At 35.8% G+C, this 17588-nt stretch overlaps 1 protein-coding gene across 5 annotated transcripts in view; it reads right to left on the reverse strand.

Annotated features, from left to right (window-relative positions):
* The window catches only part of GALNT1 (polypeptide N-acetylgalactosaminyltransferase 1), an 88250-nt gene that overhangs the window by 28979 nt on the left and 41683 nt on the right, over nt 1-17588 (reverse strand). For all 5 annotated transcript variants that reach the window (XM_017814922.1, XM_017814923.1, XM_017814925.1 and 2 more), the window contains 2 exons: nt 16017-16246; nt 9713-9887 (listed from right to left, as the gene is read on the reverse strand). In XM_017814922.1, coding sequence (XP_017670411.1) covers nt 9713-9887; nt 16017-16155 — 314 coding nt within the window. In that variant the 5' untranslated portion in view covers nt 16156-16246. The remainder of the gene's footprint in view (nt 1-9712; nt 9888-16016; nt 16247-17588) is intronic.

The raw sequence follows: 17588 nt of genomic DNA on the forward strand, positions 1-17588 counted from the left end.
GTAGACAGATCCTAACACATATCTGTATAACACTGCTGAAAGAGAAGTGACGGCAAAACAAATACATGTTGTTGTCCCTAACACCCTGTATCCAGATTTCAAAATTTTAAACCCATTAAATAAGTTTTTAAAATGAAAGGCTAAAAACAACTGTGAGTTCTGTTATGCTTCTCCATTATTGTGACTCTTTGTGAAGGTGTTAGTTGAGTCTTACATATAAGCTCTGCATGCTTTACATGATGACATTCAGAAAAAAAAAACCTCAGAGAATTTTATTCAGTGGATTAAGTATAGCCACTTGAAAACTATCTGATGCTACTTCAAATGCACCTGAAGAGCCTCTGAATAAACTGCTTTCCTACTTTCTCTTTCAGCCCAGAGTACAAATAGTCCACAGGAGACATTACAAAAATAACCAGAAGAGACAACAAGTAAGGCAATTCTGTCCAAATAAAATTAAGTCATTAAATCTCAGAGTTTAATTGCTATTTCAGCACTATCTTGCATAGAAGGAAGACAACTTTTCATTTTGCACTTTCTACAAGACGACAACCATACACACTCAATCCTCTTCCACTCTGGCAGAATTGGAAGCCTCTCTTCCCTCATGCCAGTGAAGGAATGAGAAAAAAAGACATACTTCACCACTGGAGGGACAGAAGAAATCTAGGTGATCACACAAGATCCTTCAATTGAACCCATCAGAAGGTGAAATTCTTCTAATACCTATCTGCTCTGTTCAGTGACCAACCTGGAGGTCAATAAAGCTTACCCACTCTAGCCATCGGCACACACAAGATGCAGACACGCCAGGAACTCGGGACATCACCCTTCACTATCCTCATGCCATCTCTTTCTTTACTGTTGGTTCTTTGACAAATGCCCCAAATGTTACCTTAAAAAAATGCAGCCATCTTATTACAGAATATCACTTGGCATTTTATCACTATTATGAAATTGTATTCACGGATCAATTTACTTAGAAACTATCCCTAAAACTCAAGATTGAGTGCTACATGTTTAATATTGTCAAACCTTAAAAGACAAATATTTACATTCTTAGCAATGATCTGTTTGCACACCCTTCAGTCATGCTAAATCATTTCTGAAAGTAAAAAAAAAAAACAGGATTTAATATTCACATAACTCTTAAATACTTTTGTTTCATCAGCTAAAAAAAATCACACCCCTAACAAAGCTACAAACAGCATAGAGGTCTTGTAGGAAATCAGTTATATGCTACCATAATGTTTATGCAGTGAACACAATGAGGAAAATCTCATTCACTGAGACAGAACATGAAATAAATTGTAGGTAATTTTCTAGAAAGATGAGGCCGTAATTATATCCTGCATTAGAAATAAATGCTGAATTTCTAAATACTACAGGACAAATCTCTATCCCTTCTGATACTGCCAACATGTTATTCTCCACAGAGGAGAAATCAGAGAACAAGTTAACATAGGAACATTTTTTTTTTTAATATGGGTTTTTCAAAACAAGGCCACTCATGCCTAACTAATCATGAAAATTAATAGACTCAGACACTACCTGAGCCATGATTTGCTATAACTGATAGCAATTTTATTCCCAGATTCCACCAGCCTTTCAAAGAAACAAGCCATGAGCACTAATTTACAGTGGCTCAAAAACATTAACAGCAGTAAAACACGTATGCAATCCTTGTTTTCTAGCCCAATGCATGCAGTCCAGAGCACTCTGATAAAGGATGGAGATGTGACGAAAGTAAAAGTGTCTCCTGTGCACCAAGTAGCTCAGTTAGGAAATCCCAGTGGGGCTCAGATTGGTGCTTGTACACGGATCATGACAACACAGTGCCAATGCGTTTTTGAAAGCTGTACTACCAACAGATTGAGGCAGGAAGGGGAGCATCTTTAGTTATCTTACAAATACAATCTTTTAATTGCTGAATTATCCTGAATACTACAAACAACAGTTATAAATAAAACCTGCAGTTATAAATAAACTGCATCTTAAATTTGACAATGACACATAGGAATAATCCAAGTCTTCCTGAAAATCAGGTTAGAGCTGAAGTTTTGAGGAAATACTACACAGCACAGCCCCTGTAATAAATCTATTTAATATTACAGAGGCAGTACAAGCAGCGTACACTTCAGTATTAAAATATATTGAGAGTCTCTGGAAAGTAAGCATCCTTTGACTTGAAAATACACATTTATTGTCCTTTGAGGTTATTAAAGTTAATTCCTGATCGATAGAAAACAAAATCAGAAAATCTGAACTCCTCTCATGAAACCGCAGGTTTAATTACTGATATCTGATGAATATCACTGCAGTGCCATAAAATGTCAGTATTTCATTGCTTACCTGTTCATATGCCTGAAGTTATAGCCCGCAATAAAGTTAATGTAACAAAGCTGAGGCACAGCTATGCCCAACAAACAACCTCCTCTCTACTTAAATCATGGGTGAAACCAGTTTTGAAATAAGACTCTGAGAGTCACCCTGAAGCTGCCGAGACTGACCTACATTTCCATCAGAGGAGAACGCCCTGTAGTAGGGTGGCAGAAAAAGTGTCAAAACACTACAGCACAAATCACCAGGACTCAAGTCAAGGGGTGTGTTTCTGGTAAACACTAACTCAGTCTTTCCTGGATATAAGCAGCAGCCTCCTAATATCATTTAAACAAGGGTGTTAATAAATCTGCTTCCTGTGTAAATTTTAAGAATGCTCCAAGCTCCCAAATTGAAGACAATCAAGTTGGATAAAGATCTGATTTTCATACAGAAGCAAAACAGCTAAAAGGATTAAAAGTAGTACTTCTGAGAAAGATGGAATCACTGGCTGTCGTTACACGTCAAACCACGTTTCACTACAGACTTTGCATACAACCACAGCTTTAACTTGCAGTGGCACAAAGAGAAAGCACTGCAGATAAGGTTGCAACAAAACTTCACACTACCCTGAAGCTGCTTCTTCCAATTAAATCAGAATAATTCAGTTTAGAAAGAGGTCTTCATTTCTACAATTCATATCACAACTCCAATTAATCTTTCTGAACAGGTGCCTTGAATGCAGTCAAATCCCTTATTCTTATTTAAACATTTCAGTGAAGCCTGCCTCATTTCTGCCTTCAATAGTATTACATAATTTACCTGACATCAAGAGTATGAAACTTTCCTTTCTTCTGATCTCAAGAAAGGTCGCATTATCTCATGAATCAAGTAGAAATCTTCTTTAAACCCTGAAAACAAAATCCAAAATGGTTCTTAAAACCATTGTGGTTACAGAATTCAAGCAGAACTTCACAAAAATAATAATAACTGCAATTGACTATTTCCTTATCCTGAAAGCAATCACAGGAAAGCATCTCTTGACAGAAGCAAAACCAGTTCTGTCCTCAGAGACTGAAACTGAACCTTAAGATCTCTACACAAAATATTTTCCATACCTGACCCATCAATTTGAATAAAGTTCAGGATATGGCAGAGCACAACTAAGAAGATTGCAACTAAGAATGAGATTGCCAAGTGTTTGTGCATATATACATGTGTGTGTATGCAGCATTAAAAAAAAAAAGAAAAAAAGAAAAAAAAACAGTTTACAGGAAGCAAGCTGATTTTTAGAGTGACTTTTTTCTCCCTCTAAGCTTTCTCCAGGAAAAAGAGTTACAGGCAATTTCTTCCAGCTAATTCACTAAATCAACGTGACCAAGAACAATTCCAAACGTTGATTCTACAGGGGGTCAGTAACAAGCTATATGGACCACAAAAGCCAGATGAAAGAAACATTCCTGCTTGAAAGGACAGCAAAGTCTTTAATACCTCACATGCTTTCAGACTTCCATGACATTGCTGAAAGTTACATTCCTGGCAATCAGGTCAGCAGATTTTCTTTATAGATGACACATTAATTAAGAGCCTGGATTTCTAGCATGTATCAAAATGTTAAATGAACTCCTAAAGTCTTCCACCACCTATGCTGACAACTTTGCCCTTTTTTTATTATCTTTACATCACTATTACCTGAGCTAAATGAATACCAAAAGTTCAAAAAGCATATCACAATTTATGGGGTTTTTAAATCCCCATGGCCTTACAGGGTTTTAATACACAGGTTCTGTAGGAAAGCTTTTTTTCCACCATATTGCACCTAATCTGGTGTGACTGTGGGCTGCTGCCAAAAGCAACAAACCCATGTTTCACCACTGCAGTTTTGTCCCATCCCCTTCTTTGCACCAGATCTGGTAGTCATACAGCTGCTGTGTGTGTTGCTTCAGTTTGCTGAATCAACAAAATATACTTTTTTCCCCTTTTTGGTGTCAGTGAATGTAAAGGTCACATAATCATTAGATTACTATCAACAGAAGCAGTGAGAAACTTGTTTTGTCTGCAGTCCACATTTATACCAGATTATATGTAATATAAAACTACTCTCTTAGCTATTCTCCTGAATTAAAATAACTAAAAGCAAAGCGAGCACACCTCCATAAGCCTCATATAGAAGCAAATACCTCGAGAGCTGTTATTTTAAAAAATCCGTGAAATGTCACATTTGAGTTCGAAAAGCACAGTCTTGCCTGTGTGCCTTTACTAGTTTTACTATGAATAGATCTACTCAAAATATTTTCTTCACACAGGAATTGTGTTAATTTTATGAACGTGTTATATTATGATTCAACTGTAGTATCCTAAAGTATACAGTAAATAAATTTGTTTTGAGAAATCCAAATTCCCGTGTACTCTCACGTGCATATTTCATACTTAAAATCAACATTACATTTTTAAAGCACAGATATGAAAACCTGATTGTGGTCTCATAACAGAAAAGCATCATATTGTATCATCCAATTAACAGTGCCTAAATCTAAATTCTCTTCTTTCTAATCAAAGAGATGACAGAATTAGTTAGAATTACTATTCTACTAGACTTAATCAGAGAGAAGCCCAGCATAATTGCTATAAACTCCACAACATACATGTAACTCAGAAGAATGGCTTTTAACCCAGAAAACTGCCTACTTCCTCCCGGTTGTGAAAGTAAGCTTGGCAGCAGGAACTGAGCAGGGTAGTTTGATTCAGAAAAAAAGCCTTCGATAATAACAAACTGACAACATTAACGTACCAGTTACACTTGAAGGTCTCAGAGAAAAAGCACTTTGCTTTTTCCATTAAGTGGCTGAAGTCATAGTTTGTATGGATTTAGACCCAGTTCACTCAAATATGTAGGGCCATCTGGCTAAAAACTCTGATTATACCCTAACATGACTTACAACACTCAAAACACCACCACACCTACCTTCCTGAATACAGACAGTTTGAGAAAAGGTCAGTTAAAAGATCCCAAACGTTATGTAGAACTAACTGAGGTATAATAAGATGTCTGATTCTGGCAAAATTATACCAACTAAGGAAAAATGGCAAGGAAGATCTTTTATGCCAAATTTTATAGAATCTGCAGCCTTAGAGAAAGAGTTGCTGAGGTGTCAGGAAGGAGTGTGGATACTTCTCCTTGCTTCAGGTCTGCTTAGGGAAGCCCATCCCCCTTACAAGAAATCTCAACCTGCAAAATATGACACCCTCCTAGAGCTGCATCATAAGCTCCAGTGGGGACCAGAGCTTACATGAACAACATCACTCTGTTCCAGCTATGTCTCCACTGATGTTTCCAGCCTTGATTGCTTGTGCCTGAAAAAGAAAAGTGTTTTAAGAAGATCTTTGCACATGTAAAAACCTCAGAATTTGATTTAAACCCTCACATTTTCACATGTAAAAACCTCAGAATTTGGTTTAAACTCTCACAACGGGAACACAAATGTCAACTTAAACGTTTTAGATATTACACAAATTATTCTGTAATGAATTCAGGCTGGAAAGCTCAGCCTTAGAACACTATACTCATTCTTCATTTTGCAAACCAGCTTCTAAAGTCACCTCCAACAAGTATTGAGAGCCAAACCAAGTCATACGACGTGTGCAATTTTCATGCTTTCAACCACCCTACTTTCCAGCCTGAATACCAGTCTAAGACATACAGGCACAACTGAACATGCACTTTAGTCATTGACACCTATTTTATTTGTTGCCTCCCTCATCTTCAGCAAAATCAAGGCAAGACTCTAGTGTTCCTAATCATCCATCTTTTAGTCTCTGCTGTCATGTCAAACCCACAGCTGCATATTTTCCTGGCAACTGTGAATCAACTCTCACTTTGATGACTGATTCATGGACTAGAATAAGACATGCTTACAAGAATTATTCTATTAACAATTTAAAACCAATCTGGTATGCCCAGCTGCTTATTCCCCAGCAACAACTTTCCTCCAGAGGTTGTAGCCCTGTCTGTCATATTAGTTTGTTACAGTAACATGCCCCAGAGTGCAGATTCAGGGAAATATCCAGGCTAAAAAAAATTACTTCTGGTTTGGCTTTTTCTGTTGAACAACACACATTCAGCTGGGATAATGAGAAGAACAAGTAGAACAATGTTTCTGGTTTCAGATACAAAGTGACTAGCAATTCAGGCATACGTCAATGATTTTAAAGGCATTTATGTGCATCAGTAATTTTGTGCCAAATAATAAAAATAAATATAAAGCTGTTAATACCACTAGGGCACAGCTCAGCAGAATAGAGGTGTCAATGTCCATACCTGCCCTGTACTGAGGAGTTCCCTCAGCTGGAGAAGTGCCTAGAAGTTATTAAAACAGCTCATCTTTTTATTCTTCTAGTAAGGGAACAAAATTTCTTGGCCAAAACATAAACAGAATGCTCACAGTGAGTCATCTGTAGAGATGAACCTACAAGAACTCTAGGACCAAGCACGTACACCAATGACCTTGTCTTCACACAGATGGCAGGGGGCTCGGCAGAACTAGAAATTAATTAAAGGATAATGTAGACTACTTCAGAAGTTGCTCTCCAGCTGACAGGTCGTGCCATCCCCATTAAATACATGTGGCAAATTGGTCCTGTCACTCTTAATTCCACCAGCTTTCCCGTGATTAACTGTAAGGCAAAACTTTTACAGGCTACTGTACTTCAGGAAAACTGACATGCTGGAGAATTAGAGGACTTGAAATAATCACATCTTCCCTCTACATCACATTAAAGGAAGCAACCCACAAAACCTGTGAAGAAAATAATTACATGGTTGAACAGCTAAGTGTGCCTTTGAACATATCCTGCTTTTTCAAAATCTTGATTGAAAGTGCTACTGGCAGCTGTTCCGTAGGCACATAAATGTGGTAAGGAATGATTAACAACTACCCATTCTCCTTCTCCATAAACTATTTACATATAGCCAGGGACATAGAACAAGCTAAAATAGAAGTAATTCCACTAATGCAGCACAAAGCATTTCTGACCTTTGAGTATTTTGACTAATCAGATAGTTTCATAAGACATACACATAACACCAGAGGATATTTATAGTTTTAACAATTCTGAAAATGGCTACAGCGTTCTTGAAAAGTAATACTAATCCATCCATACAGATTAAGATATCCTTTCATTGTAAAGACAGTATTGTTCTCAAATTTGCTGGGGAAATGCTAACACACTCCCCAGCTTCTTAATTAGAATGACCTTATAAAGTACACGTTGAAAAAAGACAAAGGAGATTTTTGGGAATAATTTTTCTCTCAAAATCTACTAAAAAATGCACACAGAAAGTAAATGTTAAAAAATTTGGCAGGAACTTACAAGAACAGAAAATCCAACTGTGCCCTGAGACTTTACCTAAAATTTTATGCTAAGATTCCGCTTTCACACACAGAGTACAGTGACAGTATTGTATCCAGACAAATGGAAAAGAGAAGCAAATGCAACATTACAAAACTTACAGTGCATGTCTTACTGCAAAACACAATAATTCTAGAGCATAACCAAGTGTGAAAGACAAAAATTTCCTATAGCTACACTTCATTATAGAATTGTAATTTCATTTTTCTGCAAGCTTGAGTGATGCTTAGGCAATATTTTTTTAATACTTTGTAACAATTTCTCTTTCCATTTTTGGCTAATTCAAAGTCTAGACCTCACAAAGCTTAATTTTGAAGTTGATTATGTCAACTTTTTAGATCCACAAATTTATTTTCTTATCTTTTCACTTACATTATGGAAATGGTAGAATACATACATGCAAGTTTTCAAATATGAATGCTGAAAAAAGATGATACTTAATTTCTTCATACTTCAGGGTCATAATGAAGACTTTACTTCTATTTACCATCCAAATAACCAAAAATTGTAACTATTGCTTCCCCAAACTTCTGTTAATTCCTTCCATTATGCTCTTCCAGAAAAACATGCAGAAATCATCCCATATTAGTATCTCAGCTTTGACAAAATTCTCCAATGAAGCAGATGATTTTCCTTGCAGCTAAGCAAGTTGAGAATCCTAACTACAAGTTCTTTGCCAGTGGAAGTCACCACTTATCAGGGAGGCAATTTCTTACCCTATAGATTGTGAAAAAGGGGGCAGACATTACATATGAATTTGCACAAATCCAAGAGATCCCATTGCCAAGTTACAACAATGACCAGAGCAATAACACAAGAGAGAAGGATATACCTCTCCCCACCAAACAACATCTGTCAGATTGGAAAGAAAACCTGCAGGTTCATGATTTGCATTCTTCCACTACAGTGAGTAACAGACAAGCAGTGACCAAAAAATCTGACTAAAAATATATCTGAAAATTGATTGAAAAGTTACACTAATTCAAGATTGTGAAATTGTATTTTGAAAAATATGCCTCAATTATTAAGAACACCAGCACTACCAGAAACTCACACACTACATAAAATCACTTTCATCACAACAGATGAAGGTACCTACAAACCAGCTCTTTAACACCCATTAAAAAAGAAAAGCACAGAGAGCTTCATCTCATTCTCTTAATATTAATCTTCTGAGGTAGGAGATGAAAACAAATTCATCCAGAAGCTAGGCCTTGTGTATATAGAAGCAAAGCAGAGCTTCTAAAGAAATAGGGTTTCTATAGCACCTGATTCTTGCATGAGAATGCAGATAATTGGGAAAATTTTGTTTCATGAGCTATATTCAACTTGAATGCCCCGTTCATAAACAAGAGAGGTTGGGGAAGGGGGAGTCCTCAGCTACTCTGTCAGAGGAGTCCCAGGAGAGTAATGGAAGCTCAGTTTTCTTTAAAACAAGGTTACAATTTTCTTTTTAATTACTTATGACTCAAATAGCTCTGAAAGTATCAATATTTCAGAGGCAAGATCAAAATTAAACCAGATGGATATTAGAAAACATTATAATGCAATCTAAATGAAGCTTTGCACATTTCATTAGGTAACAACATTTTAAAGGCTTTTCCTCATCATCCAATCTTTTCTATTTTATATAATGCAAAATTTTAGACTGCCTCCTTAGAAGCAGTGCATGAATTTTTCAAATAAGTAATTTTTTCCTGAAATGTCAAGTCTTAACTAACTTTGTTTTCCTTCAACCAAATTAATTTCTATTCTCTGAACGGGCTTCATACTTGTAATCAGATTCAAAATTAAATAACACTGAAGAAAACTGTTTTTCTGCTGTTCCATCTTATTTTACCAGTAAGTATCTTATATATAGGAAATTATCCAACTGTTTGCTTGAAAGTTATATCTTACAGAACTGAATTGTTGTTTTGGATTACTCTTTGCACAGTCTTCATTTAAACAAAAGTACCTTCTTGATACAACATAAAGTACTTACCCTTCTAACCTGACATCAGGTAAAGATCTGTTGAGTGCAATCATTTCACTTGCCATTAAATTAAATTGATTTATTTTAAACATTTCTTTCATTTTTTCTTGCTCCTCTTTAGGAATGACCACAGGCTTCCCCATCTCTCCAGGTCCTTCATGTGGTTTTTGTATGGGTTCTGGAACTAATAATAAATAAAACATTACTAACTACTTTTAGGCTTGTTTTTGTTTGTTTATACATTATTTTACACTGTAGGAGCATTCATATTTAAGATAGTCCTAAACCCCACCAGGTTTTGAAAGTGAAAACAAATCTTCACATTTGGGAGTTTAACAGAAATAGTTAAGTGCTATTCTTAGACACTACAATTCATGTAAAAAAACCCCAATACCAATTTATTTCTACCCATCATTATGTCATAATTGACTTTACTAAAGTTTCTGTAAAGGAAAATCCAACTTTTCCAGGAAAGTCTGTATGTGCAAGAAAAATGTGGAATATAAATGAGGGGAGATTACACAGTACTCTTCAACTTTCTCAAGAAGTGAAGTGGAGGGGGCAGGCACTGATCTCTTCTCTCTGGTGACCAGTGACAGAATCCAAGGGAATGGCCTGAAGTTGCATCAGAGGAGGTTTAGGTTGGATATTAGTAAAAGGTTCTTCACTCAGAGGGTGGTTGGGCACTGGAACAGGCTCCCCACGGAAGTGGTCACAGCACTGAGCCTGAAATAGTTCAAGAACTGTTTAGACAGTGCTCTCAGGCACATGGTGTGGTTCTTGGGGCTTTCCTGTGCAGGGCCAGGAATTGGACTTCAGTGATCCTTGTGGGTCCCTTCCAACTGCAAATATCCTGTGATTCTGTGATAAATGTCTGATGTTCCAGACCAGTAAAGGTTCTATTAAAGTGTAGCTTTATATTTATTTCCACATTTTTATTTTGACAGAATGACATTGGCATTTAGAGTTTAGAAATAATTTCTCCTGTTTGCACTAACATTATTTTTAGTCAACAAAATTACATTTGGAGTTTAATGTTAGTACTCAAACCAGTAACACTATACATCTTTAAACAAACAAAATCTTAAATATCAACTATCTGATAAAATTGAAGAGGGAGCGAGGGAGGAAAAAAGGAATCCAGACTCCTGAATTATTTGGGGGTTTAAACAAAATAAGTGGAAAACAAATGTCTTTTAAAAAGTTACACTTCTCTTTACAAGTACCATTCACTTTTCTTCTGAAAAGAAATGCCAAAATAGTGAATTTGAGGTATATTACCCCTTTAAAAATTCAGCAAAAATATTAATTAAAAAAAAATAGTAATTTAAGATCTAAACAGAGGAATAGGAAGTATTTTAAAATAAAGGCACCAAGTTCCTTTAGAAATAAGCCTAGGTTCAAATTACCTTTAATTTGTACCTTAGGATACCAAAGTGTGATTAAAGAGCAAATAGCCACACAAGGCATAAAAGTAAAATTAAAAAAAAAAAAGCCCAAGCCTTCCATCCTTGATGAAACACTGAGGCTTAAAATATATATTACTAATAAATAAGACTTTTTGCTAGCGTGCATTTAGCACTAATCAATAACAAACACAACATGCTCCTTGAGAAACTTTCATTTTCAAGTACCTGAAGAAATTGCACTAGTTGCATTCACACAGTAACATTTAGCAGAGAAAATCCTCCCACTGTAAGGATGCTTTCTTTTTACTAAAATCCCCACGACTGCCAGTTGAGCTATAAAATTCTAGAAGTTGTAAGCCAGCTACTCACACGCTGAAAATTGATAGAATAAGTATGTTCAAGCAGATCCTGAACAGATTGGCCTAGGTGTTTGTTGTGGCCATGGGCTAAACTGAACAAACAGCTTGCTTTGCATCACTGCCTCTTAAGAAGGTATGGTTGAACCTGCATCAAAACTTTCTGATTTGCAATTGCATAACCTTTTAAATTAGAATTTGTGCCTTTCTGGGTGTAATTAACAAAATTATGGTATACGATAAGGTAATTATTTGGGCTTAATTTTATATAGTCAGCTTGGTATTATTACGTGGACTATCATAATAATTTTTATTAACTGTGTAGCAATGAGTATATAACTAACTTAGACATAAAATGATTAGACAATGAGTGTTCCACATACTTAAAACAATTAAACCAAAACAATCAGAATATAGGTATATTCACATGTTTTTCAGAACTCTGAAGAGTGAATGTCTTATCCTACCAAATTACCTATTTAGAAGAAAAAATCATTTCCTGTTTCATTTACACTTCCAGTTGTTCCTTAACGTTTACTAAACCAGTCAAATTGAATAGCTAAATTAACTGAAAACTCATCTCTCACATTTGCAGACCTTGCTATTAGATGAGAGTTTAGCATACCAGTGACTTGGATCCTGGTGTACAAATTCCACAAATTCGTAAGTTGAATTTTTAAATTTCATTAGTAAATACACATTACTTCATCACACATTTTACCTCAGTAATGTACTCCATTCTTTTGCAGAAAAATTCAGCAACGACAAACCAGATCCAGATGTTTTGTGCAACTCATTAAATGCAAAGACAGTCAAACTTGGTGCACAGACAGGGTGATGACTTTCCAAGAAAAGTTAACCATCTGAAGTTTCTGAGAACCATGCCTTTTTTTATGGTTTTCTGTTTTCCCATAAAAGCATGTAGATTTCACATAAACACAAACCAACAATGTTCTCCCAAAATGACTAATACACATTGTTAAGCATTCAAACCACAGTGCTCTTTTGTCAGCTAAATACAAAAAAAAATATTTCCTTTGAAGGACTGTAGGCATGTACTGATGACATACTTCTAAAAAACAGAAATTTAATTTACAGCTACAAGTTTCAGAACTAAATGAATTAAGTCATTAATCATCACCCAATCCAATGGGAAATCTAGTAATGTTTTCCGAGACATCTCTTAATTTTATCGATAAACCATTGGTTTCAAAGGGGGCTTGATCTCTTCCAGATCTTCATTAAAAAATAAGGAACTGCTTATGTCTGTGGACTACAAATTTCTTTTTACCAGGCAATATGCCTGATGAAAGCCAGATACTTCAAAATCTAAGACCACCTAAAGCCAGGAAAAAGGGGTAGATTTTTCTGGTGAGATGTCTTTAGCGGCTACAACAATGTAAACCGACCAGTCCAAAATCATCACCTTTGGAGGCATCACCATAATTACAAGAAAGCTGTTTGGACAGGTAAAAGTTCAGAGAAGTTCTGTCTCTTGCGCACATCTCAGGCTTAACAAAACAAAACTGAATTATGATGTACAGTTTGTGTTTTCAAAAATTCAACCTGTGTTTTATATCCTGAAATTGCGCGCTTTTCTTAGGACTTTTTTCATGCAGGTGAGATTTCTCAGAACCAAGACACAATTTAGAGATTCTATCTTTACCAGAGCTCAAAATTCAAAACATAAGACTTGATTGGTACTTGACAAAAATGACTGGCCATATTTTGTCATTGTCCAAGAAAAGAGCATAAATAGCAAGGAGCTGAGACTACAAGACTCTTGCAATATCAATCCTAAATCTGGAAGATTCCCCACCATCCTGCGCTTCTAATAATTAAACAAGGGGAATGCACCTTGAGGAAAAAAAAAGGGAAAAAGGATGAGTTTGAAAGTTTATTTAGAAACCATATCAAGTGCCAAAGCTGGAAGTTGATTTGCAATCATACCTTTAAGAAACTTTTAAGTAGGGGTAAAGAAGGATTCATTTCCTATGGAAAACATCCTAACTTCATGAAAGCCCAAACTGTCCGAAATTATCCCCAAAATCCTGTGCTCCTGCTGAAATAGCTAAAGACTAATTTTTCCAACTAGACAAGCACAACCTAAAATAAACAAAAACTCTTCAGAAAAACTTACTTATATGCCAAGTAGATTCATTACAGGCTATGGAATTCTTCCATGAATTGCAAAGTGAAGTTATATACCAGAGTGACAAGGACAAGAGGTTATTAAATTCAGAACTCTTATATAATTTATGCTGAATCAAGAAAACTAATTCAATTATGGAAATTAATAGGAGTGAAGAAAGTGAAGTGAAAAAGCAGATTTTGATAAAAGCTTCACAGAAAAAATATCCTCAATGTTATCTGAAGATTCTAGACATTCTTAGCAGGAATCGATCTACTACAGATTCCAAGCTGGTAAACTACTGGAACAAGTAAAAATATTTATGATCAAGCATGCAACTTGGTTAAAAGGAAGTCACAGGGTCAACTACAACCATGGTTTCTAGCAGACCTATTTCTGCACATACCTTATTACAAATCAGCTGTTTAAAAGAACCCAAAAAACCATACAAAACTATACACAAGATTTTGTTTGCTTGGTTTGTGTGGGTTTTTGTTTGCTTTTTTTTGTTTGTTTACCAGTCAACTATAAGATATTAAAAAGATATCAAGGATTTTAACACACACAGATTAGTGAAAGGTCAGAATGAAGACTGTACTCACCTAAGTAAAGCTAGTGTTGCATAGGGAACGTCATAACACTAATCTGTCAAAACTGCAGACTTTCCCTCACCTGAAAGTTCCCCCCACTGACATTATACAAAAAGTCACCTAAAATTTCAACATCATCAAAATATCAAACTAAGTTTGATAAATATTGACTTTAATTGTTGTTTGTCAACAGAAAAAAAAAATAAAATCAACAGCACTAAAGAAGCCTGGCATAAATTCTCTTCTTAGCATGGGGTAAAAACTTTATGGGAATCCAAAAAGTGGATCCATTCCTATACAATAATATGTCAGTCATCTTACCATCAAAAAAATTTCCCAACTTCTGAAAAAAAAATAAAAAGAGAACAAAAAAAAGACTGAGTTTCTATAAAAGATATACTTTCTACATAAGCCTAATTAATTTTCTCATCACTTTCCCGTGTGCTTATTGAAAAAGAAACCCAAAAGATTAAATGCAGGCAACTGAAAATTTAAGTTCCTTCTGCAAAAATTCAGGTGAATTAGAACCTCTCTAAAATGTTTGCATGCAGTTGTGGAAAAAACAGTTCAGAGACACTGCACACAGAAATTCTGCATTCTTACACATTGTTGTTCTCTGTATTAGCCTGTTTTCATCATGGGGAAAAAACTCAACTAAACCAAACCTGACATTTCCTAAATATCTCTCCAGTGTTATTCTGCAACAGAGCAACATTATTCTTAAAATACTACAGAAAATTTCCCAGGAAGGACAAGGTTGTCCATACCAGATGTTAACAGTTGAAAAAGTTTTTTGTGATGGAAAGCATTAATCTTGAGTACAATTGGCTGATTAGACTTAATAACTAGTATCACTGCGTAAGTTTCTTATACCAGCAGTGAAACACAGACACAGCCTTTCAGGTGGGAGAGACACCACACTACAAAAGTAGATGTTTCACAAACGAACTGGAGGCGGCAGCCGCCTGCAGTTCTAAATGCATATGCTGAGACATTTCAGGGATGAGAAATCTCCCCGCACCAATCCTTTCTTCCACGTGATCAACTATGTTGACCTCCTTAAAACAAAGTCAGCAACATAAAAAGTAGTGCTTTCAAAAAAAAAAAAAAAAACAACCCGAAAAACCCCACACTCAGCTCATCTAACTGGTACTCAGAAACAAAGATGGCAATAACAAAACTGAAAGCTTATCTAAAGACCTTTAGCATGCAATAATACAGGTGTCACTTAAAAAAAGCTGCATATGTAAGCATGTGCTCATTTGTCACTTCTCCAACCAAGTTAATAATATTTATTTTCATAAACTTATTTGCATTACAATATTCATTGTCCCTTGTTGCTATAGTCACTGTCCAAACTTTTGCTTAGGTGGGGTTGGGGGCAGGGGGTGTTTTTTGGTTTGGTTAGTTGGTTGAGGTCTTTTTTGCAGGGGCAGGCAGCCAGGTAAGCTTGGTTGTTGGTTTAGTTTGTTTTACTACCAAGTCTAGTGAAGATAAAAGCGCCTTTGCTTCCTCACCGGTGTAAATTTAAAATATACTTTAGATTATATTAACATAGCTTACATTCTTGAACTTCTTGTTGCATAGCTTTATTATTTTTTTCATTTACATTAGTGCTTAAAATGCTACAGCTTAAGCATTTAAGCCTGCATCATACATTTCAGGCAATGTGGTTATTCCCTAGTCATTCAAAGAAACATGGAACATTCTACAACACCTAAATGCTGACACAATGCTATATTGTTGCTGAAAAACAATCCCAAATGTTTAAAAAGAGTGCAATTTTAAATGACCATAATTTAAAGAACACTCAGGCAGAAAACTTACCATCTCCAGCAGGCAGGCCTCGTTCTTTTTTCTCATCACATTTGTTGCATTCACTGAAGTACAGCAATAGAAACATGTCCAGAAGGACCCAAACCAAAGAGGTGGCAAGGACCACCTTGCAATATGCAAATTTTTTCATGGCACTTTAAGTCAAATACAAAAAATAAAAAAGTATAAATAAAAATATCAACAGGTTGATTTAATCCAGTTTGAGAGACCACGTTCTATATCTGGAAAAAAACAAAAAAGAAAAAGAAAGTCACCAAATTTACCTGAGAATAGATGCTAAAAGCAGAAATTTTAACTCCATTTTAAAGGTAGCAACTTAATCACCAAATGCTGTATGTAAGAAAACGAATGCTCTATGCATTCCAGTGAGATTAAGGGAACAGGGTCAATTAAAGCAGCATGACTCCAGTCCTTTACTATGTCAACATTCATTATCCGAAATGTTAAAATGAGTGATCAAAAGAGTCCTCTCCTGTGCCACTGAAGAAGAAGGTAGGCACATCAAATGAAATTGGAACTCTCTGGATCCTCTGGAAATCGGAACAACCTAAATGAATGAAAAACAGGAACATCCTAGGAAGCAAGGTATCAATGTGTACTGTGTGAAGCCCATGGCTTATATTTCTCATGCTCCTCCCATGTAGTACACACTGACTTTCTGGGCCCATACTAGGAATACTAGCCTACAAATGCCTGTGTTTTACATAGGGTCTAATGGCACATTACACATTTGTCACAAACACAAATGCTTTGCTTTCAGCAAACCAAAAATAAACATCCCCTTTGGCAAAGTTAAACAGTAGGGAAGGTTAACAAAGTACCCATAAGCCACCATGATTACTTACTAGGTATTCAAAGCTAAAGGTATCAACTAGTAATTCTGACACTTACAGGGACTTTAATAGCTCAACACTTGATTATAGAGCAAACCTTTATACATTTTTCAACATGTATACATTAGAATTTTAGAATGCCAACCTTTGAAATTCTCTTTTGCCTTACTCAAATTACAAACGAACTTTGTTACAAAGACTGCCTATTTCCACGACTGGTAGTGCAGAATCAAGAACAGCTTTGAGCCTGGTGACTTACACTAAAATATAGAGGTTTTTAATTTTTTTTTTTTTTTACACTAACAGGTTTCCTGACATTGCAGACATATTTCAATTCAAGGTGCTCCCGAAATGTTTCCCAGTGGGGACAGCTTACCAGTTAAAATTAGAATTGCAGATACTCTCAACTTATAAAATAAAGGGAAAGTAAGACTCTTCAAACGCACACTAGAATTTTAAAAGGTACATGCACACAGTTTTCCTTACATGCTTTCAGTGTAAACTGAAGAATTTATTGAAAAGGAGAACTTTAATCACAAGCCATTGTGTTGGTTTTGGCTGGGGTAGAGTTAATTTTCTTCACAGCAGCTAGTTGGGGTCATGTTTTGGCTTAGTGCTGGAAACAGCATTGATAACACAGGGATGTTTTTGTCACCACTGAGCAGCTCTTACATAGAGTCGAGGCCTTTCTGCCTCTCACCCAACCCCATCAGCGAGGAGGCTGGGGATG

The sequence above is a fragment of the Lepidothrix coronata genome, unplaced genomic scaffold (genome assembly GCF_001604755.1).
Source record: "Lepidothrix coronata isolate B3197 unplaced genomic scaffold, Lepidothrix_coronata-1.0 Scaffold47, whole genome shotgun sequence".
NCBI lineage: Eukaryota > Metazoa > Chordata > Aves > Passeriformes > Pipridae > Lepidothrix > Lepidothrix coronata.